The following is a 27412-nucleotide window of genomic DNA, read 5'->3' on the forward strand; positions in this document are numbered from 1 at the left end:
GAGGTCATGGCTCTGTCAATCAAGCACCTTCTACATAAGCTCGAGGGTCTGAGTTCAAACCTCTAGACGATACATTTAAAAAGTCAGGGGTGACAGCACGTGCCTGAGAGAAACTGGAGAAGTGGAGAGGGGAGGGTCCATGGAATGCCACGGCCTGCCTCGACAAATCTGTGAGTTCCAGGTTCAATGGGAAACTAAGGAGCATCAGTCTCTAGCCTCCACAAATGTATACACATACGTACCTATACACACGCACGCACACACACATACACAGATAGGTGTTTATGCAGATATCTTAGAGGCCAGAGGAAGGCACTGCATCCCCTGAAGCTGGAGTTACGGGCAGTTGTGAGCCCCATCATAAGTTCTAGGAACTGAACTTAGGGGTCCTCTGTAAAAAATAGCACACACTCTTAGCCATGAAGCGCGCTCTCTCTCTCTCTCTCTCTCTCTCTCTCTCTCTCTCTCTCTCTCTCTCTCTTTCTCTCCAGATCCAAGGAAGGAATTTTAAGCATCAGTTCATTCCTTGCCTTGGTTTTCCAATTTTGCATTCACAAGCATGCTTTTGTGCATGTATGCACACGTGTGCATGAGCGGTATCCCTATTGACATTCTCGAGAAACAGGAGTACTACAGGATCTACAGGTTCTGAGCCAGATTGACTGAATTTCACGGCAAGCCTTTTTCCTCAGCCATACTTGTTTCTAATAAACGGCCTCACTGCAAACACTACACACGTAATACCAAATAACATTGCCTGTGAACAAGGAGCGCTTTCAGAACGCAACATCTCCTCCCGAGCCAGCCCTGGGCAGGGAATCCGTCGCTGGGGTAACACTGGCAGGGCCTGGTCCAGAGCTTGCAGTCTTGTTTTACTTGTGGTCAAAGGGCTGCTGAGCTCTGGTTATTAAGTTATTCCAAGCTATCCGGACTATTTTCACCCAAAGGGAAAAAAAGAGACCTTTGCAATGGTTCAATGTTATTGCATGTGCAAATTACAGCAAGCCGAATGTTAGAGCTCGCAGTCTTGAATTCATCTTTTCAAATTTTCTCACCTTATGTGAAATAACCTCCTAACTACTCCCTCTCCCCTCTCTCAGCTCTTTCTCACTTCGGGCAGAAAAACTGCAAGGACGGTTGCTGGGTAATAGAAACCTTACACCGTCTCCCCAAACTTCTTACAGCTGCGCTCAGTATAAAATGAAACCTCGGAGAATGTTATTTAAAATGTTTTTAAAAAGTCAGTAGGCCTCATGTTTCATTTCTCCACATCAGGCTTTGATTTCCTTTGCAACCTTAGTCTCTGCCCTTAAACAAGTCGAAGAATGAGGCTTGAAACGTCTTGGAAAAGGACCCAGGATGCCAGCTTCTGCCAAGTACCACGCTCCTCTTCTCATCCTCCTCAACCCTCGATCTTCCACTGGCGTCTGTGGACCCTTAACAACAGCTATGGGGCTACCAGGGATGGGGGTGCACACCTGGGATCCCAGCACTCAGAAGCCCGAGAGAGAGAGAGAGAGAGGAGGACCACAAATCCAAGGTCAACATGGCCTACATAGCGAGTCCTTGTCCAAAGGGGGGGGGGGCAGACAACAGCCACCAGGAAGTTGGATAAAAATAGATGGAGAACTTCTGGAAAGTTGGGGTGCAAGCAAGTCAGATGAGGAAGCAAGCAAAGCAGGTGGCCTTTCCCGTGGGTATAGGAGAAGAGGGTGTGGGCCCCAGAATGACAGTCCTCCACATAGCTCCCCTGAACCTCATCTAGCCTCAAACAAATCAAGGTCCGCAGGTCTGCGACTTTCCACAGCGCCCTGCAATAAAAGGGTTAGTCTGAATTATTTCTGGATGAGAGACCGGCGCCCAGTGCTGGCTCAGCTCTTCTCTGTGACAACAAGGATCACATCTCCTCCAGTAGGCAGGATTTACAGGGTGAGGCAAGCTTCTCTTATAGCATGTTGAACTCGCAGATATTATAGAAAACACATTTTTTTTTCTCCTTCCAGGGGAGTGAAATAAATACGCGGAAGGCAGATAGGCCGACGGGCAGCTTACCTCTATTTCCTGACTGCAGTTTAAACAGTTACAATTTGGTCTTACAGGTTGTAGATATGTGGACCCAAAAGGGGGAGGGGGAGAGAGGGAGGGGCTTTCAAATAACCATTTGAGGTTCCTGTGTGAATTTCAAATTAAGCCACAATGGCAGAGCAGTCCAAAGTGTGTGGCTGGGGCCTATGGGACAGTTGGCCACAGCTCTGGAATGAGGTTTCTCTGAATAAATGCTTAGTAAATACAGACTGGAGTGCTTTAAAAAAAAATACATGCCCTCCCTCCTGTCTCTCCCTCACTCTTGCTCTGGCCCCCTTGCTTCAAGTGTCCACTTCACTATAGCAGAAAGCCCAGCTGCTGAGAAACTAAATAGACACATTAACTCTCTTAAGCCTTGCTCTGTAGCTGGGAGCCAAGACCCAGCCACCGAGAGTAGGACAACAGCCTGCTTCATTCCAAAGTAATCATGGAGCCGGCAGGAAGGGGGGGAACACCTGAGTGACGAAAAATAAATCTTTGTTAATTGACCATTGAAGCATTATAACATGTCAGGACTCCTCTGGACAGGATGATATGTCGGCCTGTAAGAGACCTACAAGTTCTTCTGGGACAGAGTAGAGGTCTCCAGTCTTCGTAAGCAGCAAACAGGTAGCTCAGAGATCAGAGAAGGACTGGGCTCTTAAATCACACCTATAAATTAATCAAGCCCAGAGTCCCTGGATTCCCGGTATGGCCCAGTATCCTGAGATTTTTCTCCTCAAAAGTTAAGCAGCACTTATCACAGGAAGGAAGGAAGGAAGGAAGGAAGGAAGGAAGGAAGGAAGGAAGGAAGGAAGGAAGGAAGGAAGGAAGGAAGGAAGGAAGGCAAAGTTGAGTTACTTTCTTTGAAGTACACCTGAAGTGTCCCCAGGAAGGCCCTCAATGCAGCCAGTGCCCTCTTGAACAACCCACTCATTCAAGGAGTATGGATAACTTCGCCTGCTCTATCTTTAAATTGAAATCAAATTTTAATTGCCCTTCTTCCAAACTGGCAGTTTCTTAGCAACTGCAAAGGGCTGAACAGAGAAAAGAACGCTCTGCGATTTGGAAGACAAGTGAAAACAAGAGAGTTCTTTTCCTAAAGCCAGCCTGGCTTTTCTCTCAACAATAGGCGGTGGCTGATTTTGCTGCATGAGAATGCCCTAGATCAGCTCATGAGGCATGGCTATTAGGGAAGGCAGTCATCAAAGCTGCTCGTTCATGGGTGTTCAGGGCCCAGAAACCTGCTAAAGGCCTCACGCTCATTACACTCAGCAGAATGAGTTCACTGCCCTGTCAGGCCTCTGCTGACACAGTCACACCAGACGGGCTCAATCCAGCTGGATTCTGAGTTTTGTTTTCCCTAAGCTTTTCCCAGCCCCCAAATATCAGCGCAAAAGATGGCTGGAACTAAAAATGATCAACAGAGAAAGGTAGTGTGGAGCTGGGATCAAGGGAGCACAGCACTTTCAGAATGAGTGCTGGTGCCCAGGACAGGATATTAGTGCATAGTCCTTCCCCCCCCCCCGCCCCCCCGCCATAGCTCTGGCTGTCCTGGAACTCCCTGGGTAGATTAGGCTGGCCTTGAACTCACAGAGATTTGCCTGTCTCTGTCTCCTGAATTATTATTCTATTTTAAATGTGGGGCCCTGCTCTATAGCCTGAGTTGGGCTTGAACTCACAACCCTCCTACTTTGGCTTCTCAAGTATTAGGTACCACTAGGTCCAGAGCTCTTTATTACTTCTTTCCTTCTTTTCTCTTTTCATCTCTCTTTTCTCCTGTGCACACACCCCCGTGCGTGCAGGTGCACACTTTCATGTGGCGGCCAGAGGTCAGTACCGGGTGTGTCTCCCTTGGCTACTCTCTCCCTTAGTTTATGTTACTTATTATCATGTGTATGATGTATGCAGAGAGTGCACACTTGCCACAGCACTGGGTACAGCTGGTTCTCTCCTTGCACATTCTGTGGGTTCCAAGGATAGAAGTCAGATCATCAGGATTGTGTAGCCACCACGGTAATCCCTGAACCATCTCAGCAGACCTTCCCCCTGAGGTCTGAGGCAGGCTCTCACTGACCTGGGTTGCTCAGCGACTTACTTGGTTGGGTGGTCGGCAAACCCAAGGTCTTCCTGTCTCCCTAGACTTTTTGCATGGCTACTGGGGATCTAAACTCACATGCTCATGTCCACACAATAAGCAACTTTACCCATGTAGCCCTCTCCCCAACTCCTTCCCACTCCTGCATCACTTTAAAAAAAAAACATTTATTTTTGTTACCTTTAAGAATGTGAGTGGTAAGAAGGTTCAAAGTATGCACACTTCAGAGCTCAGAGACATTGGATCTTTGTAGAGCAGTTGAGTTTCTCTGTGTAGCCCTGGCTGTCCTGGAACTCGCTTTGTAGACCAGGTTGGCCTTGAACTCACGGAGATCCGCCTGCCTCTGCCTCCCGAGTGCTGGGATTAAAGGCGTGCGCCACCACCGCCTGGCACAGTGTACACTCTTAATGGCTGAACCTCTTTCCAGCCCTCTGTACCACTGAAAGAACAGAGCTTGCACTGGGAAAGGTGCCTGGTTTGCTGTCTTTCCTCTGCTCTTCACTGCTGTTCCAGCGGGTGGCCACCCCTCCTGCTGGAACATCTGCCTATGCAAAGCCCTGCAGAACCCGGCTGGGGCTCTGGCTGCCTCCAACCAACCCACCCCAGACCCTCTCCCACACCTCTGCAGAGACCCGCAAAGTCTGAGGAGCAAGGTTGTTTAGGGAGAGATGAAGTGTCTTCCCTCCAGGTCCGAAGTCACAAAGTTTGTTATGAAGGATGCACCATGCAAAGTGCTAGAAGCCAAACACGGCTGATTCCTTTGTGCTTGCTCACTGGCGTGGACAGGCACAGCAGAGGCCTGGCTGGCTGGGCTCTGGGCTGGGGAGACCAAGCACGAGCAAGCGAAGGACTTTCGCTAAAGAATGTCACAGACGATGACTCGGTTTGACATGGAGCACCTTCTACCTGCTGGGTTGTCAATTTAGATCATCTAAGGCAGATTACAGGAGCGGGGCTTGGCGTCACTTATACCCCCAATGTTTAGGGTGCCCTTGAGCTTTACGTCTTCAGAGGTGTGTCAGCACCTACAGTGCTTACACCATATAGATCTGAAAGTGCCTCTGCTTTTCTTTAAAGGGGACTTGGCTTTGGGGAGATAAACAAGTTCAGGAGACTAGACAAGTTCACTAAACCATACCTTCAAAAAAAAAAAACAGTTTAAAAGGCTCAGTTTTATGCTAGACATGTAGCCCAGGCTGGCTTCAAACTAGCCACATTGCTAACAATGACCCTAAATGTCTGATCCCTCTGCCTCCACCCAGGATTACAGGTGTACACCACCACACCTGGTTTCTGTGGTACTGGGGATGGAACCTGGGGCTTCACGTGTGTTAGGCAGGCACTCATTCCACAAGTGAGCTACAATTCCAGCAAAACCACAGTTTTTTGAGAAGGAGACAGAGCAAATGTGGCAATATTTTTGAATCAATAAAGTTTATTCCTAGGGTCGTGGCAAACCCACACTCTTGGCTAGCAAAGTTTATTACCTTGCTCAGTTTACTAAATGATGGTTATTCTCTCAACACCAAGTCTACACAAGGTTCCCCCTACACTGGGCTTCAGTGTGGATGCTGATGTCAACTCAGACGTCAGCTGTCCACAGGCTCCCTCCTGAGGAGCAGAGGTAAACACAGCTGAGCCGCCCCACTGGGCAGGACACCATCAAGCCCTGCACCCCACTTACCCTGGGGGAGCAGCACAAGGCAGGAATGTGTGATTTTAGCTGGAGTGTGCAGAGCTGGGCTGCCCTCACAGGAAAAGCGTGCTGGACAAGGTTTTGTTCCTTTTTAATTGCTCAGGCATTAAATACACCCTCTTATTAGAAAGGCCGAGCTCTGAATTAGACCACATCTTCTCTCAAATGATTTGCAAAGAAACAAAACGGGGATCACTGGGAAACCCCCAAAGCCAAAATGCTATGCCTCGGGTTTCGAATGCTATGCAAATCCATCTGAAAGGATCAAGTTAGCCTATTTTTAGAAATATGTCCTTGAAAAGTATTCACCCAGGTGCTCAACTAATAGTTGTGTACAAAGCTATCCGAGGCCATGTTTTAATGGAATAAGGGTATAAGCATGATGACATATTACAGCTCCGGCAGCAGCATATGGGTGACAAGAAGAACTGGGGCAGACTGCTGTGTGTGGGCACAAGGATCTAGAAGACGACGTGGTTCCCATCATTAACTTTCACCATTGAAAAAGCCTCTCTTAGAGGAAGTCCAGAAAGCTCCATGCTAATCCCTCAGATGCCTTAATTTGCTCCTGGTGTGGATCAAGCAGAAGCAAAAGCCTTCGGCCCATCTGAGCAAACAAGAAATGCCTTCCCCCAGGTACTGACAACAGGAGAAGCTGAGCCATCCACTGTTTGTTCTCTTGGAGCCAAAACGAGCAGGCGGAGAATTACCGGAGGCCCGAGATGCACTACAGTCGTGGAAAGGCTCAGAGTCATCACCAGATCCCAAACTCTGCACTGTCAAGACAGAGGATCCACCGTCGCAATACAATACAGAGGACGTTTCTAACATTGCTTCTAAACCAGTGACATCCTCTCTCTTCACAGGAGAGATGGAACACCATCCCCATGGCAACATCAGTGTCCTCGGCCACCTCCTCCCTACAGCCTCCTGCCCTGGACCTGCTATGTAAAAACCATACCAGTAAAAAAAAAAAAAAAAAAAAAAACTACACCCTTCCAAATCCAATCCACTATGTTAGCAGCATCTCCCAGCCACAGCCTCCCTTCTCCTCGTCTGTGGGCACAGAGTAAACAGGAAGATGATGAACACAACAGCTGGGTGGCGTAAGGCTAAGGGGGGAGTCCAGGGGAGCGAACCTAAATATATCACTTACAAAGGGGAAACCAGGTGGGAGCTGGCAAAGACTCGACTACACAACCCTTTGGCTCATAACAGCGGGTGCTGACTAAGTTGTATGAATACATGTATTAAAAACTCCACAGTTTTTCTGTTTCAGAATTTGAAATACATTAGGATGCCCCAGACGAAGAGAAGTTGCTCATGAAATTGCCTGCTCCAGAGAAAACGTGCCTCATCCCAAATGCTTGGGCCGGAAGTGCTCCCAATTAGGGTCTTTCTCAGCTATCAGGATATGTGTGCATCTGCTTTACCAGTTGAGCATCCATAATCCCCAAACTCTGAAATCTAAACTTCTCCAAACTCTGAAAATTGCAATCAGTGAGGGAATTAAAATGTTGGAGGTTGACTTGGCAGGTTAGGGATGCTCAACCCGAGGGGCCCATTACCATATACCCTCCCTGCTGTCCACACAGCATCCAGCTATGCTAGCTTCCAGTGTAGTTGAGTACCTTTCCTTCTGCCTGCCCTGCCTGCCCCGCCTGCCCCGCTGCCCCGCCTGCCCCGACCTGCACCTCCTGCGTACAGTCCCAGGAGAAGTCATCTTCACACACTGAACTGTAAGACATTAACCTGACCGCAACACTTCTACATCCTCCCACCCAGATGCCATGCCAAAGATCAGACAGCCAACCAAATATTAGCCCTCTTTGCCAGTCACCTCTACCAGGACTCTTGCCAGAACAGAGGGGAATCAATAACCTTCCTTTCTCAACTGTGGGTCAAAGGGCATCTGAAAGTTCACAGGAACCAAGAAGAGTAGACTATGACCAAGTCCCGACAGGTTCCTGGCAGGTTGGTACCCATGAGCTGTCATCTGCTCCCAGAGCTTGCAAAGGGTGACTTCTTCCGGGGAAAACGCTCATTTGCCAGTCAATGCCTTTGAAGCAGCTGATCACTGACCAGACTTTGCCCCCGGGAAGCCCTGTGGTAAGGCAGGAATGCGGAATCATTCTGGAGCAATGAAATCTCATTAAACGGCTTTGACCCCAGGGAGTTTGGAAACCCCCATCCAGAAGAAAGTACTAAGCCTCGGGTAATGAAAAACAGGCTGAGTGTGTGTCTCAGCCTGGAGGCAGCAAAGAGGCACAGAACTGCCTAATAAGAGTGACCAACGGTCACCTGTGCCATGAGTTAGAGCACCGCTCTCATGGCAACTCTTTCTTCGGTGGGTGCTATAGAGAAAGTAGGATATTGCCCGTTATGGTTGGAATCAGAAAAGGCCCCCATAGGCTCAGGTTTTGAATGCTTGATTCCCAACTGATGGCATCACCTTGAGTGCTCTACGGCCTTTAGCGGGTGAGGCCTGGCTGGCAGAAGTGGGTGGCATACCTGACTATGCCCTCCCCGATTTCTCATCCACTCCACCTCACACCCCCACCACAAAGCCAGCTCCACCCTGCCTTTCCTCCAGCGATGGACTGAAATACCTCTGAGTCTGGGAGGCAAAATATGCCTTTCTTCCCCAGAGTGGTACAGGGCATATGATCACAGCAATACACATGAATCAAAACACCCACATTGTCCAGTTAAAAAATCAACACGCAGAGGTACCAGGGCTTCCCAGGGCCACAGAAGGCGAAAGTGGGACTTGACCGCTTACACCCCACATAATTCTCACCGGACTCCCCAAAGACACAATGTGACAAAGAGACTCTCACATCCTGTGACAGCCACGGTTTGGAAAGGTAAAAACGGCTGGGGGAACCCCAGCGCAACAGTGATGTGTTTCCCACCGGCTCCCACTCGGGGCTATGATTCTGTGTTTGCACAAAGGCCCTCACTGCAACCTTAACCCTTAGCCCATTTGCAGTGGAGGAGCTTTCTGCCTCCCTCCAGCTAGACTTCCTAAGTCCAGAGCTGGTGGTGAGAGACAGCCCTAGCATAAATCAGGTGTCAGGGTACAGCAAGAAACGGGACAGTGTCAATTGGTAGCAAGATCGTAAATATGGACAAATCTAGGCAAGGCCCGGGACACCAGGAAACCACTGCAGGTCCCCCCGGGGGCCCAGTGCGGAAACCTGGCTGGCCCTGGAGGAGCATAGGCCTTCCAACTAAGAATGGAGGGGAAATCGGCATTCAGTGCCTTGAAACCTCCAGATCATGTTCCGGGGTTCTCTCAGTGCTCTAGCCAAGACCGTTCCTGTCACATAAAGCTCTGAGAAGCCACTGTCAGAAGGAAACTGACGCACGTAAGATCTTCCTCATCAGAAATCAAGACGATCCTCCTAGTGGCAGTTTCTACAAGGAACTCGATGGTCAACTGAGTCATTATTAAACTAGCTATTGACATTTCTTTATTTTCATTTTGATACAGGATCCAATATACCCCAGGCTGGCCTCAAACTCACTTTGTAGCCAAAGATGACCAAGGGCTTCGAATCCTTTCCCCAAATATAACCAGGTATGGTATGGCATCACAGACATGCCATACCATACCTGGTTATATGCAGAAATGGAGATGGGACACAGGACTTCACCATATATGCCAGAGAGCTCTCTACCAACTGAACCACACCCCAGCCTGAGCCCCTAATGTTACTTTTCATCAATGACTTGAATACTCCAGACCCACGGCAGGTGCCACACCGGGTAAGCAGACATGGTTTTAGGAATTCTGACTCTTCGGATCCCTCCCTCACTGCTCTGAGATCACACTAAAGTCTTTGCCATCCCAGCCTCTGAGCAGCAAACCAAAGCTTTGTGCAACCTCTCCCTCTCTCCCTGGAGCCTGCCAGAGGTTCCAGGCCATGGGCTGGCCAGACAGCAGGGCTTAACGGTCTACCTGGAAAAAGTCAGACCTCATTCCTCTCGAATGCACACCTGAGGAGCTCAGTACATGCTGCCAGGCTGTGTCCCATCACGTCTAGAGCTGAGCTGTAGGGGATTTGTGTCAAGGGCTAGCCAACCGAGTCATCCTGGCCTGCCAGTGACAAGTCAGGACTGGAGGAAACGCTGAGCCACCCTCAGCCAGCCAGAGGTGAAGAACAGCATATGACAGCCCCGACCATCCAGCGCCGGGGCTGGGAGATGAGATTCCAGAGAACCAAACTAAGAAGGGATCTGAGGTCCTAACTGTACCTCCAACACACTCTGCACCCCCCCCCCCATATCCAACATCAGGAGAAGGGGGTCACCAATAAGTATCCAATAGATTTATAATGATTAGCAAGATCATAATTCAAAGCCAAATGAGGGAGGAAGGGTACTAATCCCCCACTTCTTCATCTGTGTGTAAACATGTATGCTTGAACTTGTATGGGTCCACGAGCGTATGTATCTGTGGAGGTCTGAGGTTCATATCAGGAATTTCCTTGATTCCTCTTCTACTTTACTCTTCGTGGCAGGGTCTTTCAAACTCAGAGCTCCCTGGCACAGCTAATCTCTCTAGCCTGCTTGCTCAGGGAATCCTGTCTCCACCACACTCACCCAGCATTTACCTGGGTTCAAGGGTCCAAACTCTAGCCCTTGAGTCCATTTGCTTGGCAAGTGCTTTATCTACTGAGTGATCCCTCCCTTGCCTGACACTAATTGTCCGAGAGCCATGGAGACCGTGTCTGAGATGCCTGCGCCGGGGTCTTCTCAAGACCTTGCAGACATCACTGACCCAAATTTCCTCAACTTTAAGACGGGGTGAGGGAAGGAAGAAGAAAAAGGAGGTTCTGTGATCCTCTGTAAGCCCAACAGCCAAGCCAGTCTAAGATGGCCTGGGTAACATCAGTAACCAGGGGCGCAAAGTCAACAGGAAACAGAAGTCCACCTCCTGGTCCCCAAATGGTACTCGGTTTGCCTAGTTAAGACACCTGCCTTCCAAGTACGAGAACCTGGTTTGATCCCCAAAACCAACGGATAAAATCTAGGCATGATGGTGTGCACTTGCAAAGCCAGTGCTGGGAAGGCACAGGTACTCTGATCAGCCAGCCTAGCCTAAGTGGTGAGCCCAAGGTCACAGTGGCAGACCAGGGGGAGGGAAGGGGACAATGAATGGCTCCTAAGGACCAGCACAGAAGCTGAAGTTGTCCTCCAACATCCACGCACATCCATGCACACCCCACTAGACACATTCTCTGTCTCTGTCTCCCTCTCCCTCTGCACCCCCCTCTCTCTCCTGGTTGAGACTAACAAAAGTTATTGAAGAGTAACCCACTCGGGGACATTCGTTACCGAAGTTTTAGGGTACTAAAACACCCATCCCACAAGTGATGATAAACATCTTCTTCAATCTTACTGGTTATAAAGCAGGTTCAGAAGGGCTCAGTAGCTCTTCTGAGGCCCAGATGTTCCTGCCACTGGGATGGCTGCTCTTATCACTACACCGAGCTGTATTTGTTCCTAAGATGCCAGGGCCTCAGATCTTGGGTCAGACCCAGTGAAAAGAGTTAATGACTTCTAGATGCCTCTTGATGGTGGCGGGGCACCCATCAAATCAAGAACTTCAGCATCCCTCACTGAGGAAACACGGTGAAGACTCACCAGTTCCCACAGCCATATACTTGGCAGGCTGATTTATTATTGCTACAATCACCGAGACGTGGAGCTTCGTGCTAATTTTCCTTTGCTATAAATGGCTGGAAAGTAATGGTGTCCGTTTTAATGAGGATCAAGCAAGGCTCCTAAAAGGACCTTGTAAATGAAGCGCAATCTCCTCACACACAATGGCCTGCTGTTTTATTCCAGAACACAAGAGTATCGTTTAAATTACACGGCCTTTACACGGCCGTGTGGAGGTGGAGCCTTGCGGTCCTGATGCTGCGTAACACCTGAACCCCAGATGCAGGCAACACAGCATCACTCCGACAAGAGCCAGACTCCCTGGTCACTGAAAGAGTTTCTAGTCTTCTGTGAAGTAAGAGGTAACTGAAATCCTGATACCACACAGCAAAGTACCGCATTTGGACTCCAGGGCCACCAGGAGTTTGTTGCCTAAGCCTGAATTCTTTCTGTTTCCACTTGCCAAGATGTTCAGAATGACTGCCAACCCTGTAAGTCTCTATGTGGCTCCTCAGCTGGCTCAATTCTCATTTTATTAGTGCTTCTCAAAGCAACTGCTGGGGTTTTCAGGAAAAAAAAAAAAGAGTATTTCACACCTCCATCCTTACCGAGAATGTCTTATATTCCATTGACTTTTGGCTTCTATTTATAAAGAAGGTTCAGGGCTTAGAGAAAAGAAAAAAAAACCCACTGGAGTTGTGCTTTAATGGCTATTCCCAACCAGCATTGTGTCATTATTGGCCCGGGCTGAGCTGGGCGATCTCCCAAACTTGTGACATAATCAGGCCTCTCTCTGCATTACTCCATACACTCCACGCTCCCTCCACATCACACCACTGAATCATACGCTCTTTTCAGCAAGACTGATTGCCAGGGGATTAACACGAGACAGCCCAGTGCCATTATTCAGCAGCCCCATTCAAATCCCAGCCCTGAACTCTAAGAGAGATTTCAGAGCTTTCACAGGGATGAGCTGCCAGGGAGCTCAAAGGGGAGGTGGGGCGAGGGGCTTTTGAATGTTCAGCACAACAACTCAAGCTAAAACCTGCTGTAAGCAAGACCCTGAGGCTACAGCGGCCCTGCCTTGACTCCTCGGTTCTTGGAATGGCCCCAATCATGAATAATTTTGTAGACCTGTGCTAGGCTAAAATCCCAAAGGACTCCTACAGAACGATTTTTTTCCTCCGTAATAAATTACTTAATTTTTAAATCTAACTTTCTTTTCTTAATGCAAACACTCCGTGTCAGATTCAGTCCACGCAGCCTGAAGTAAGTCCCAAGTCATGTGCTCTTTGATGAATGGATTTAGAGCCATTTGTGACAAAAGAAATCCCCTCACACGTCACTCCTCTGTGTGTGTGTGTATTTACTAAAATATCTGAGCCTGGCATACCACAAATGTCTCAATAAGAAACAGGACCAGAGCCAGGCCTGATGATGCAGTTTGTAAGATGAGCTACTCAGGATGCTCAGACAGAAAAAATCAAAAGGTTGACCTGCCTGGGCAACAGAACAAGTTCAAGGCCAGCCTGGGCAACTTAACAAGCTCTTGTCTCAATATATCATGTACATATTTTTTTAATTGTCTGGAATAGCTGGCTGATGGTGGTGCACACCTTTAATCCCAGCACTCGAAAAGCGGAGGCAGGTGGATCTGTGTGAGTTCGAGGCCAGCCTGGTCTACAGAGAGAGAGAGAGAGTTCCAGGAGAGCCAAGGCTATACAGAAAAACTCTGTCTTGAAATAAACAAAACAAACAAACAAGAAGACAATGTCTAGAATATAGCTCAATGATAGAGCACTTGCCCTGACTTCAGGCCTCAGTGTTTGTGGATGGGGAAGTGGGAGCCACAAGCTACATTACAGGGGCAAAACCTACAATCTCCAAGCTAGGGAGGCGGAGACAGGAGGATCAGGAGAGTTCAAGGTCATCCTCAACTACACAGCAAGTTCAAGACTAGCCTGGACTATGTGAGACCTCTACCTCAAAAAACATAGAAGCAAATAATTAAGACATAAAAGAAGGCTCTAACACTCTTTTAGTGGATAGAGGGTAAATATTGTGCAATGGCCTATCAAATGTCACATTAAGCCTTCTGAACCACTCAAATACTCTTGTCCCTGAATGCTTATACTCAAATGGAAGTTAAAAACGATATAAACAAGGCTCGGTAAGGCATAGTTTTTGTGACTATAACCTCAGTTAACCAGACAGAAAAAAACCAATAGGATTTTTCTGTTTAACTTTTAGTTAACCTAAATCTTCAATTAAACAAAACTATGTGATTTGGTTGATCCTCTACTGAGGAAGGTTTCTAGTGGTTCTTGGGCAGTTCGAGAATTTGCAAACTCTCCTTTCAAATAGTTTGTATTTTTGAAAGAGACAGAAATACCCCTAAGTAAGAGAATAACCAGGACCATGCATAGGAAATGATGTAGGAGAGCCTCTGTTGACAGAGTAAAGTGGGTAGACGCGAGTGTGGGGTCACCAAAGGCCGTGAAAAATCAAATTGGAATCCCATAAGTGCAGAGCTGAGTCCTCAGTCCACAGTCTGCACATGGAAGAGAGACCCAAAGAAGTGACTGAGGACACGGGAGGAGAGCACAGACAGCTTCTACAGGGAAGAGATCTGAACCCACCATCCCTGCAGCCCAGACAGCCCAGACAGCCCAGCTGAAGACTCCTGTAGGGATGTGTGACAGGGATGTGTGACAGCAAACACTACCAACTTGACAGGGCCTCGAATCGCGCAGGAGACAAACCTCTGGGCAAGTCTATGCAGGAGCTTCTAGGTTAAATTCATAAAGGTGGGAGGGTATATCCTACAAAAGGGTACCCCATTAAATGAACTGCACAAAAAGAAGGACGGGGTGCCTTGTTCCTGACTCCATGCGTTTCCCATCATGATAGACTCAAACTGTTTTGAGTCCGAGTGAAAGCCTCCTTCAGTAAGCTGCTTTTGTTGAGTAATAACAAGAATCGTAACTAAAATAGCAACCAATCAAATCTCTTCATTAGTGACAACAAAAACTCACTATAACCAATAAAACTGTAAAACTTGGGAAGAAATGTTCCTTTCGAGAACTACGGGCTATGTAACCTTACGATGGATAACAAAAAAGGACCTACTTATCTGCGACAAAAATACATTTGTGAGCTCTCAAGCATAGGCGGCTCCTTTGCTCAGAGAAATGTCTCCCAGGAAGAGACACTGAACTACCTAACGACCATCTCTGACACTGACGTTTTTCTTCCAGCCAGACACAGCTCCATCATATTAACTTTTTCTTTCCTCTTTAGCCAGTGTCATAAGCTGCCCTTCTTTAAACAACGTTGCCTCTCTTTAAAAACATAATTTTCCAGGGCTGGAAAGGCATCTTAGCAGCTAAGAGCACATACTGCTCTCTCAGAGGACCTGAGTTCCGCCCTCAGCATCTACACTGGGCGGTAGACAACTGTCTATAACTCTAGCTCTGGGAGACCTGAGGCCCTCTTCTGGCCTCTACAACTGCCTGCCCTCTTTTGTACATATCCATACAGACACACTTAAGTACACAATTAAAACTCTCCCTGCACAGACTAAGATTATTCAGAATAATCTTAGCTTCCAGAATAAGATGATTTACACTGCAGGCACCCGATAAAAGATAATGCTTAGGAACCCAAAAGATCTGCACCTACGACCCCACAAAGGCTCTATAACCTGGCTACCTGGGAAACAGAACACAGTCATATGACAGAAGCAACCTTCTCAAATGACATCTTAGGGGTACAAAAAGGAGACAAGCTGATTCTCCTTGAGTGTGAGGAGAACAATACCCTCCCTGCTGTGGTTTTAAATGAGTTGCGCTAGAACAGACTGGGGGTGTACTGCTCCCAAAAAGGCAAACTCACCAACAACATCGAGGTGGTAGGTGTGGTTGATGGACCCAAACTCATTCTCCACTAGGCAGGTATAATTGCCTTTGTCCGACGGGACCACGCTCTCCATGATAAGGCTCCAGTGCTGGTTTCGTACCTGGAAAAGCCAAAGGGAAGCTGATTACTGATAACAAACAGCACCAGATACCTGTGGTATCCTTCCTTGACTTAAAATGAAGTTGGCTGGGGCTGAGAGTTTAGCTCAGTAGACAGAACGTGTGTTCAACACGCATGTGGCCTGGGTTCAATCCCCAGGAAGTTGCTGGAAGTGGAGTATAGAGGAACTGTAAACTGCCCTCGCAATTAATATTCAGGACGATGATGAACAAAAGGAAAGGTTTCTCTAGAACAGGCAGGTATTGGCATACTTTGAACACATAGGGCTATCCAGGGGTACACAAAGGTGTGCCCCTGTCTTAGATTCGTGGTTCCATTAGGAGAACCTACATGGCCAAGAGGACCAATCACAAAGCCACACAATGCCACACATCACTGGCAGGCAAACTCCTAAGGCTACCCTTCAGTGGGAGCCTGCAGTCCCCAGGGCACCACGGAACTCCCTGGGGCCAACACTGATGATCACGGACTATATACCACACCTTCTGCCCTTGGGTCAGCTCTATTCTTGTTCTCAGAGCCTCTTGTGTCTTTCTCTCAAGAAGCTTCAACTTGAATAAATGGCACATGTTCCTGGTTTTCCCAGAATTCCAGACATGGGAACCAGGACTCCTAGTTACGTATCTGTTTGTAAGTTCCTTGAGACACTCCAAAAGATAAGAAGCGCATGTAAAACTGACCTATTATGAGTCCCAACCCAGTCTGTCAGCTCACACCAGGTTCTAATGAACTCGTCCTGTGAGAACCTAAACTAGAAAGTAAGGAGAACCACCGCATAGCCATGCATTTCTAAGAACAGGGGCAGGGCAGTTGTCCCATGATGCACCTGTGAACAGGGGTAAGAGTAGCCTGTCACTGTGGCTGCAGAGTGGGGTCACTGCTACTGAGCTCACAGCCAAGATCATCATTCCCCAGCAGTGCATCACGTGGTGCCATTGGGGAGAGGAGCTGGATCACTCTTAACAACCCAAGCAAAGGGTCAGGAACGAGGCTGAGCAGTCACCCCGCTTAGATGATGCCACTGACCCCAACCCTTGCACAATCGTGGAGTTGCCTCAGAGTTCAGCACAGGAAGGTAGCAGAGGAAAACTGACTCCCAAGCGAGGCAAGAGGGAATGAATCTGAGGGCTTAAGACTGATAACAGAGAAAGCCCGTGCTCTACTCAAAAGAATCACATTGGTCTCCTTGCAAGGCCTACAAGGCAGCCTGAGAGGAAGTCAGATGTCCCACCCCCAGCTAGAAGTTCCCTACTCCATGCAGTATGAGTTGTCCCAATGGGGGAAACCCATGCCCCATTCCGTGGTCTTGCGGGAACCGATCTAACTCCTGCCCCAGGGTGCTACCTGAAGCTGTCACTCTGGGAGGTGGAGAGGAAGTGACCAGCTCTCTTGCAGAACTCAAGGCAGACCTTCTGCATCCCAGGATCTCAGGAATATCTGAAATGGCTCTCTCCTTGCCAGACACATGGAGGGTAATTTAGGGATGCAGCCACAGGCTCCAGAGTCACCAAGCCTCATAATCCAGCCTTGAGCCCTGCTGTAAATATTCAGTTCTTTGAGCCCCCGCTCAAATGTCATGCCCATAAGCCTTTAATCATGGCAGCGCCTCACTCTGGACCCCATCCAAACTGTCAATGTCTTTCTTGTGCCTGGATTCAGACTCTGGTACATGGCATATTCCAAATGGATTTGCCCCTGAACTGTGAAGGGAGGTGACGTTGGCTGCCCAAGACATCTGATTTTGGCTTGGGGCAGCAGAGTCTGGCAACTGCCTTTTGGGGTACCCCTCCCCACAACCTCCCTTGCAGAACACACGGTCAGTTAGGAGTTTCCTTGGGTCTATGACAGTCTAAGAAAGAGCCCTGAATATTAACTTCTTGGAGATACACTACAAATACCAATAAGTTAACATGGATAAAATATAAAATGCTATTACAATACGAAGCACCTATACCAAGGTGGGTACCTCGACCCTTCTAGAACCTTGTTATTCGAGCAATACCCCAGCAAAGCAGTGTTATTCACATTTTCTTTCCGACACCACTGCTCCCACCATCAAACCCGCACTTTAAAGCTGGGCATTTTTCAAACCGATGCTCTTAGAAGCTGCCCACAGTGGGACGTAGGTACTTCTATACGAGAGAAGAGCCTTATGTTAATTAGGGGCTGTTTAACAGCAAGTCCAACAACGACAGCAGCAACTCTGTAAGACACGGGAACCACAGGCCCCAAGTTCAGAAATGTATTAAATCAGTGTTTGCACATCAAGATTCTGTGTGACCCTTGCAGCCAGCACTTGAATGGCACCTCGCTCGCCCTTCCGTGTGCTCTTCTCAGTGTCTCAGATCTGCAGGACCACAGTTGTTTTGGCATTTGGGGCAAATGCATATACATTGTTTTCGCTTTCAGAGAACAGGGAATATAAATATACCCCCCGCCCCCGTGGGGGGAAAAATCTGCTCAACCTCATTAGCAATCAGGGGAATGCAAATTAAAACAATAATGAGACACTTGTTCACCAGCTGATTAACAAAAATTAGGAAGATCAGTGTCACTTTAGAACTTGAATGAATGTGAGGGAAAACAGACACAAGTGGAGACTTGCGACAGAAAGCCAGAGAAAGCAGTCGAGGAATAATTTGGTGGCACCCATTAAAATTAATGACACTTTTTGTTGTTGTTTAATGCTACGCCTGGGTATCTTGTCCACAGAAAATAATCAGTCTAGCCAACCAGCGAGTTCAAGACCTTGTCTCACAAAGTAAGATAGAAAGTGATTGAGGAGGACATTGGATGGCAACCTCCGGCCTCTGAACACGTGTGTGCACACGCAGGAACACACAGACACACGAACTGAAAGAGAAGGGCTCCTCAGCCATCTGATGATGGGTCCTAGATCCTGTTTTGGGGAATGCCTCTAGCTGACCAAGGACAAAGGGCCAGGGACAGGAGGAATCCTGCATATAGCAACATTCCTGTGACTTTATTTTCATTCCTGCCCACAGCCAAATTTGTGTGGAATTCGTTATTTTCCAGCTGCCAAATAACAGAATTGGCGAACAGAGCTCCAAAACTATGTTCACCAAGGTCTTTCTTGAAATAACATTTCAGCACTGAAACAAAGCAGGCCAAAGCTAAACCCCTGAGCGTGTTAGCTTGGAACACAGAGAGCAGATTCCACAAATGCTCCACACCCCACCCACGTGAAGACAGAAGGTGGTCTAGACAGTTTTTGCTGCTGTTGTTATTTTTGTTTGGTTTGGTCCCCCCCCCCCCCAGACTCTTTCTGCTATCTCGAACCTCTCTTAAGTGCCTGTGAAGGCCTCAACTATGTTCAGGTGACAATAGGGTATGACAATTTAACACCAAAACAAAATCAAAACATATCGCCAGAGAGTCAAAGGCCAAAGGCCCCAACTGTCACCTGGATGTTTGGCTTCCTCATTGCAAAACAACAAAATACTCAAAGATTTTCAAATACCCAGGTGTTTCGCTACCAAGTGGAATAAACATCCAGAAGCTGCACTCTGAGCCAGCTCAAAGGAGGTGTCCATGTGTCAACAGATGCCCCCGTGACTTCCCGGAAAGCAGCAACTGCCGTAGCCTGGGCTTCAGAAAGGTGGTCCACAAACACCCTCACTATTCCGTCTCCAGCCCTATTTCCAGAGGGCTCCCAGGGATGTCAAACCATCCCTTCTGAATACAATTGCGCACGGGGCTCACACGTGCAGAGGGACTGGCACTTGGGGCTGCTTGTCATCACCCAGAAATGACAGCAAACACTTGTTAATGCTTAAACCGGCATTGATGGGTAGCAGCGGTTTGTTTTGCAGGGGTGGGGGGGGGGTGTCCAGAGAGCAGGGCTGCACCATCACTCGGGGAAACTAGAATCTCTTCACTCTGCCCAGTCGGCAACCCCTGAACCTCTGCAAAGGAGGTACACCCAAGGGTACCCACTCAACAGCCTGCTGCCTGAAGGTGCTAACAAAGTGGGTGGCAACAGGGCCTCCGACGCCTTTTGAACTCAGCTCTTTAACAACGCTGACCCTCAAGACCTAAACAAAGGATTGTCATATGATCCAGCAATTCCACGAAGGATATACCCCAAAGAACTGAAAACTACAACTCAGATACAGGCACACAAATTATAGCAAAAGCTGGTAGGTACATCCATCTGATGAGATAGTGATCAACCATAAACAGGAATCAAAACTTGACTCATACTAGAACTTAGATGGATCCTGAATACATTATTTGAAGTAAAATAAGCTGGGCATAAAAGGCAAACATCCTGCGATTACATTTACATGAGGTACTAAGAATAGGCAAATTCATAGACAAAAAAAATTAGACTTGAGGGTCTCAAGTGCTAGGGGAGGGGTTATTTCTTAACGGGTGCAGAGATCTTATGTGGAGCAACAAAAAAATTTTGGAGATAATAAAAATGGATAAACAATATGGTATTATAGGTATTCTAGGACAATGTTTGGTGGGTTTTTAAGTCTCATAACCCAGAGAGGGGACAGAGTTGGAAGAACAAACACACATAGACAGAGGGAGAGAGAAAGAGAAAGACAGACAGACAGACAGACAGACAGACACAGAGAGAATCATGCTTCTGGTCAAGCTTTACTTAGAATCCAACTGCCATCCCCTCCCCTTTCTGCACATACTAAAATATCGAGATGCTAGTGGTGGTGCATTCCTATCGCCTAGTGCTAAGGAGGCAGAGGCAGGAGGATTGAATTTAAGGACAGCCTGGGTTACACAGTAAGTTGGAGACCAGTCACAGCTACCCAGTCTAATTAAATGGCAAGACTAAGTGGAGAATGCCAAATACTTCTATACTTAAATTAGTCTAGGTCCTTTTGGGAAGGTAGGGGTTGCGTGTGTGTGTGTGTGTGTGTATGTGTTTTCCTTTGAGACAGGGTTTCTCTATGTGGCCTTAGCTGTCCTTGGCTTTCCTGGAACTGGCTCTGTAGACCAGGCTGGCCCTGAACTCACAGAGATCCACCTGCCTCCCCCTTTTAAAATTACTTAATTCTTTTTATTTTAATAATGTGTATTACATGGGAAAGAAATGTGCACACAAGTTCTGGTGCCCGCAGAGGCCAGAGGCACACCTGGGTGCTGGGACCTGAACCTGGATTCTCTGCAAGAGCAGGACACGCTCTTCGCCACCAAGCCAACCCTCCAGCCTGAGTTTTGGTTCCGTTTTGCATTGCTCTGATTTCAAGTGACTTTGTGTTTTCCCTTCTCCCTAAGACGGCCCCATGCCGTCATTCCAGAGCATGCTGGGATGTGGTGGCCAAGGGCCACAAAGTCATAAACAAGTAAGAAAACTTGCAGGGCTGGCCTGGCCATCAAAGCTGAGGTGGGCTCCAGAATGACAGGGTTTATGAAGAAAGAAGAAAAGCTGCACAAATAACCAATGTTCCTTTACGGAAACTTCCAGGTCACTGGCTTTCTGGGAAAACACACTGTGGAAAACTTGACACCTTGCTTCATTACGAAGCAAACAGGCAGGAGTCAGAGGAGTGTGGGGTTGGGACTTAGCAGGCCCTTTCTGCGGGGGTGGAAGTTAGGTGGGTCTCTTCAATTAAGTATCTCTTGAAGGATGGCACCGCTCAAGGGGTAAAGGCAATTGCCTCCAAGATTGATGGCTTAAGTGTGGTTCCCTGGTACCCATCCGGTGGAAGAAGAGAACCAACTCGCTCCCACAGGTTGTCCTCTGGCCTCCACATGATCCGCCCCCTCCCCCAACACACAGTCAAATAAATAAGCTTTTCTTGTTTTTAAGTAGGTCTCTCCTTTCCACCTCTGAGGGATGCAAAGCTACAGCCTGTTCCAGATGGCGCCTCAGGTCAAATGTTGGCAGGTGCATTTGTTTAGAAGTTCACATAGCAATGAAGAAAATATCCAAAGGAGAACCCCACACAAGGACCAAGACACCCAACACTGTGCCCTGAAGATGCAGGGGAAGTCTCAAGTAGGCGGTGGTGCCACACCAGGAAGAGGGACCCAGCCCTGGGAGGTGTTGGTTGCGGAACCTCCCACATGTCAGGACCCGGGAACCCTGGGGCAGGTTTAACACATCTTTAGCAAGAATTATGCTTCAGGGAACCATGTTTGCCAAACTGAAAGCTGTTGACTTTCCTAGATCCCAGAAGCCCCTGGGGCTCCACAGAATCTCTAAATTTCCAGTATCACCAAAATGATGTCCCACTGGTATCAACCTTAATTGCCCTGTTGTGAAAATCTCTATTGCAACATCATTTACATTGGACAGGTCATCTCAGCGGCCACCAGACCACAACCTCCTTCTGCACACCGCAGAGAGAGATTAGAGAGCAGTGGGGTCAGGACCACACATTCCAAAGGCCAGCTTTCCCTTTGTCCTTTACACCCCTTTCCTCTATCTTTTGGGGGGTGGGCATGCATAAGTATGTTTCTGTGCAAGTGTGTACAGATGCCAGAGGTCAAATTTGGGTACCCCATCCCCACATTATTTTTGGAGACAAGATCTCTCACCAAACTTGAGGCTCACTGATTTGAAAGGGCTCGCTGGTCAGTGAACCCCAGCCCTGGGGGTCACAGGCACACACTAACATATCTGGCTTTTTTCATGGCTTCTGGTGTCAAACTTGGGGTTTGCACAGCGAGAACGGTTTACCAGCTGAGCCATTTCCCCAGCCCTCAAAAAAAAAATTTTTTTTTAAACATCAAAATGTCCTTCAGATTTAGAGTTTTGCCCCATCCATTCAAATTCCTTTCTTGGCCTCCAGTAACAGCTTAACACTAATTAACAAAAACCCTCAGGGTGGGGTGGGAGGGTTGGAGAAATACCGGGGATAGTTAAGAGCATTTGCTGCTCTTGCAGAGGACCCACGGGGCAGCTCACAACTGCTACTCCAGTTCCAGGGATCTGATGCCTTCTTCTGAACTCTGCAGACACCGGGCAGGCACGTGTGCACAAACACACACGCAGGCAATACTCAGACACATAAAACAAATTAGCTAAATCTTTAAAACAAAACAAAACAAAAAAAACCCAGCAATCTGGGCATGTGTCCTCACAAGCTACAGCCATTCTTCGAGGTCCTCCTGGGTGTTCTTATTTAGCACGGTGTTGTCATGGTTAATTAAAACTACCTGCACCTGTTAAAAATCAAGGGCATTCCCTCATTAAGCCCCTGTGTCTAACAGCTCCATAATCGTAATCACTCACTCACATTTGCGAAATGTTCCTTATCCATAATAATGATGTGCAGCCCATTTATTTTAAGACCAAGAGTCTCTGGAGACTCACAGGCTCGCTTTGTACCTGCTGAGAGGTTGTCTTCCCAAGCAGAATTTGGATCTGACCACCGTTCTCACAGTAAAACAGCTCTTAAGTCAACAGTTCCAACGGCATCGATTCTGAGTTTCCGCGAGCCGGAGTGGACACAGTTTAAGTGGTGTGACCCTCCTTTTCTTTTCTTTTCTTTTTTATAACTCATTTAACTTTATTTTATGTGCACTGGCGTAAAGGTATGAGATTCCCTTGGAACTGGAGTTGCAGACAGCTGTGAGCTGTCATGTGGGTGCTGGGAGTTGAACCTAGGTCCTCTTGGGAGAGCACCCAGCTCTTAACTACTGAGCCATCTTTCTAGCCCCCATGGCCCTCCTTTTCTAAGCAGCAAGGACTAATAAAATCTGTCTACTTGTTAATTTTACTTACTTCTTTTAGGGTCTAAACTAAGAAGAAACGGACAAATCAACCTCATGATTCCTGCTTCCACCAACAAATAGGAGTCCCCGTTGATGATGGGAGAGTTTCCATGTCTGAGGTTTAGCAGAACTGCCCTTCTTTGGTCCTACCCTCAACTGTCCCCAAAATTGAGACAGACTTACAGGCTTTCCCCTATCTTCCTCTGGGTTTGGGCCTCTACATGTTCATTTTTAAAGGTTAAAATCAAATGGCCAAAATTACAGAAGCAAATAAACCTTTGAGGACGAAAGCCTGTTCAGCCAGGCCCCGATCTCTGACAACAGGAAAGAAGCCCACAAAAGCTCAGCAGGCTGGCGTGGGGGCTGGGTCCCACAGTACCAGGTTACACACGGGAGAGACCGTTCTTCCACACACCCTGATGCTGCTTCCACGAACACCTCTCCCACCGGCTTTCAAGAACTGGGCATGGGTGACGTCTATTTACCTACACTGGGAGGTTCTTAGATGGGTCTTAGTGATACCCACACTCTTGGCCTTCATGCCCTTGGTCCATCTCCTCCCTGGGGACCCATTTAATAAGGGAGAAGAGCAAAAGAGCTGGGACATTGCTTCCATGATGAGGTTACAGGAGGCTGTGACATATTTGTTCTTCTGCTCTAGTTCCTAGTCTGCTGACCCTGAAGATGGCAGCTGTCATGCTATCACCTGCTCTGCGTTGGCCCATGTGACAAAAAGCAAGAAAGTAGATCCTAATGGCAACTGAACAGTTCCCTCCCTGGTGTATCCTTGGAGGGAAAACCCAGCCTTGGCTAAAACCTTGCACCATCCTGGGAAAGACCTAAAGACCCCACCAGCTGTACTTGATGTGCAGCAGGGCTGTGAGGTACTGACTGCAAAGCCCCAACCTGGTGCAGCTTGTTACACAGCAACCGATAACTAATACACCCTCACCTCTTCCAAATGCACAGCAGACCTCATAATAAGGTTACCTTACATCCTCTCTGCATGCAAAAGTCTTAAAATTCTGTCTGCGCTGAGTAATTTGAAAACTCCATCTCTTCCTCCCCCCTCAAAAAAAGTCAACTAACTAATCCTCGAGCTTTTTCTGCTCCCCTTTTTGGTTTGTTTGTTTATTTTGGTGGTGGTTGTTGTATGTAGCCCTGGCTATCCTGGAGCTCATTATGTAGACCAGGCTAGCTTGGAACTCAAAGAGCTCTGCCGGCCTCTGCCTGCTGGGTCCTCTGATTAAAAGCATATGCTACCACACTGACTTCCCTGGCTCTCCCTTACCTCTATTCTGCCACTACACTAGTACTCCATTTCCCTGCCTATCCCCCCACTGTGCTAACACTCCATTTCCTTGCCTATTCGCCCATTGTGCTAATACCACATCTCCTCTCACGCCCACCTGACGCAGCATGCACTTGTGACTTCATCTTTATCAGCAGCCTCCAAATGCCAGCTCTTACATTGGCCTCCCTGCCATACCAGGGTCCTTTGACTTAGGCCACGTCCAGCCCTGCTTGCGTTTGCTTCCCCAGTGCCTAGACATTGTCCTAAATAAGGGTACTCAATCAGTGATGCTGAAATGGGTGAGCAAAACCACAAGGAGTATCCCCAGGGGTGTTTAATCAATGATGCTGAATGGGGGAGCAAAACTATACTTAGCATCCCAGAAGCCTCCTCGGGGATGTCATAGACATCCTGTTGCCCAACTCCCCACTGAGTGACAAGACTAAATTTTAGGCCATTCTCTGATGGGCCCTTGAATATCTCTGGCGATGGAGGATGGGGGGTTGCTGCCTCAGTCATTGTTCAGCGTCTCCCCCTGATAACAAATACTAGCTCATACTCCCTCCTCTAATCCAAGCGATTCCCTCTAAATACAACCCCGCCCTTACAGGGCAGCTGCACCAGTTCACGTTTTACAGACCATAAAGCATATAGAAAACAGACCCTCAACTTTCGACCCCCTGGTTATTAGACTTTCCTCGTGTAAACAAGAAGGAAAACGGGGACTAACTTTAAAACCACAGGGGAGTCCAGGGTGATCTTTCAAACATACCAAACAGTGACGCGATCAATTACAGTAATTACGTCTTTTGAAAAATACATATTCCTTCTGGTCCTGCCAGCTTCAGAGGACTTTAAAAAAAAATAAACATCTCAGAAACACAGGGCTTCGGGCGCTCAGTCCTACCTTATAGCCTCCAATGCGATGCTCCTGCTTAAACTCCTTCCCGTTTTTCAGCCACCTCATTGTGGGCGTTGGATTCCCCCCAGCTGGACAGCGGAATTTCACTGTGTTGGCAGCAGGGACAGCATGCAGCCGCTTCTCCATCTTTTCTGTGTTGGTCCAGTATGGTGCTCCTGAACGGGGAAGACAATGAGATGCATGTAGATGAAGGGACAGCCTCGTGTCTTCCAGGAAGGTAAATTGGCTTCGGGACACAGGAAAGCATCTGATTGTTCTTTGGACTCCTTGGATAATATTTATGTTAGGGAAATATTTTCAGAAGTCTGGTCCAGCTGGCCTAGCAGAAAGTCCCCAGAGGGGCTGCTTATTGGGTTATGACTATTAACAGGGAAAAAAAAAAACATTTGAATCACCTTCTCTCTGGCTCCAGTCTGGTGCCAAAAAATAATTTCATGTCAAATCATGCTTTAAAATGCTACTTCATATTCAGAGAAACAATCCACGTAACAGCAAGGGCTCAGCCCTCCAAAAACACATCATTTTAGACCGCCGCACCTATTAAATGGTCATATATACACACTGTAAAAATAAATTGTCCTTGGAGACCACATAAACTTACCCATCAGAACGTTCTTTCTGTGTGGGCATGGGCAGAGGGGTACAAACACATGTGCACCTGTGTGAGGCCAGAGGTCAACCTTAAGTGACGTCCCTCAAATGCCAAAAACTAAGCGCCTTATTTTTTGAGACAAGGTCTCTCAGTGGCCTGGAACTTACCCAGCAAGTTAGGCTGGCCCACCATTGAGCTCCCAGGGATCTGTGTGCCCCACTTCCCCAGCATTGGGATTACAAGCATGTGGCATCATGCCAGGCTTTTTCTAACATGGGTTCTGGGGATCTAAGTCAGGTCCTTTATACATGGATCTAACGCTCTAGACAGCCCGACCAGTCTTGTAAATGGCCATCAATAGCCTGAGTTCTCATCTGAGCATGGTAAAATAATCTTGGGAGCCATCATTAACCTCCTAGTATCCTGTACAATAAATCAAAAAACTGTATAGATAAGTATATCTTAATTGTTTAATGAAAGAGATCTTTTGTCTTTTCAGGGGTGGCAATGCCATGCCTAAACTTCATAGGAGGCAACTAATCAAATGCTAAATAAAAGTCATGGCCCCTAAACGGCCTTCACAGTCACAGGAACAAGTGATTTTAAAAGCCCAGAAAAAGAGAAAGGTCTTTCAGTGACCATTCTATAAGCAGGCGCTACATCATCAATCCAGAGCGCTGCTACTGATTCTTCATGCCTGTACTAATGGCTCCAGGCTTCTAGTGACCCAACGTGTGCTTGCCAGGCACTGTTCTAGAAGCTTGTGCATGCTTAACATGTGAATCACCTCAACAGCTCAATGAGGAGCTACTATCATCCCTGCTGCAGGCCAAGGAAACTGAGTCCCTGAGACCTGACCTCCAAAGAGCCACAGCACCAAAAGTCATGCAGCTGAGATTCAACCAAGATCAGTCTGAGGCCCAAGTCCCAGTTCTTGGCCCTGGTCTCCTGGCTAACGCAGACCAGCTTCAGCAGGAAGCCATGCCTTCCATCATACCTTCTAGACACTGAAAACTGGACTCTGAAACAGTCAGTGGGGGGCAGACACTTCAACCTCCAGTACTGTTCAGAACGCCCACTGAACATCTGGGCAACAAATATACTTCCCTCGCGATGAGGGACGGCAGGAGCAGCACACACACTCCACAGACCAGAGGCAAAATAGTCACAGCCAGGGAACCTATTTGGCAGCCTCCCCTAGAGCATATGCTGGGAGAGGTTCAACCTGAACAGCAGGCTCTCCTGTTACACTCACTCTCTGGAGCAACTGCCCCTGCCCCTGGCTGCCTTGCCTGTGTTTGACACCTGCTATGAGAGGTGGAGCTGGG

The 27412-nt window shown here is 47.9% G+C and overlaps 1 protein-coding gene across 13 annotated transcripts in view; it reads right to left on the bottom strand.

Moving 5' to 3' along the window:
• Nucleotides 1–27412, bottom strand: part of Fgfr2 (fibroblast growth factor receptor 2) — a 105613-nt gene that overhangs the window by 41641 nt on the left and 36560 nt on the right. For all 13 annotated transcript variants that reach the window (XM_075972466.1, XM_075972464.1, XM_075972474.1 and 10 more), the window contains 2 exons: nt 25478–25647; nt 15423–15546 (listed from right to left, as the gene is read on the bottom strand). In XM_075972466.1, coding sequence (XP_075828581.1) covers nt 15423–15546; nt 25478–25647 — 294 coding nt within the window. The remainder of the gene's footprint in view (nt 1–15422; nt 15547–25477; nt 25648–27412) is intronic.

The sequence above is a fragment of the Microtus pennsylvanicus genome, chromosome 5, assembly GCF_037038515.1.
Source record: "Microtus pennsylvanicus isolate mMicPen1 chromosome 5, mMicPen1.hap1, whole genome shotgun sequence".
NCBI lineage: Eukaryota > Metazoa > Chordata > Mammalia > Rodentia > Cricetidae > Microtus > Microtus pennsylvanicus.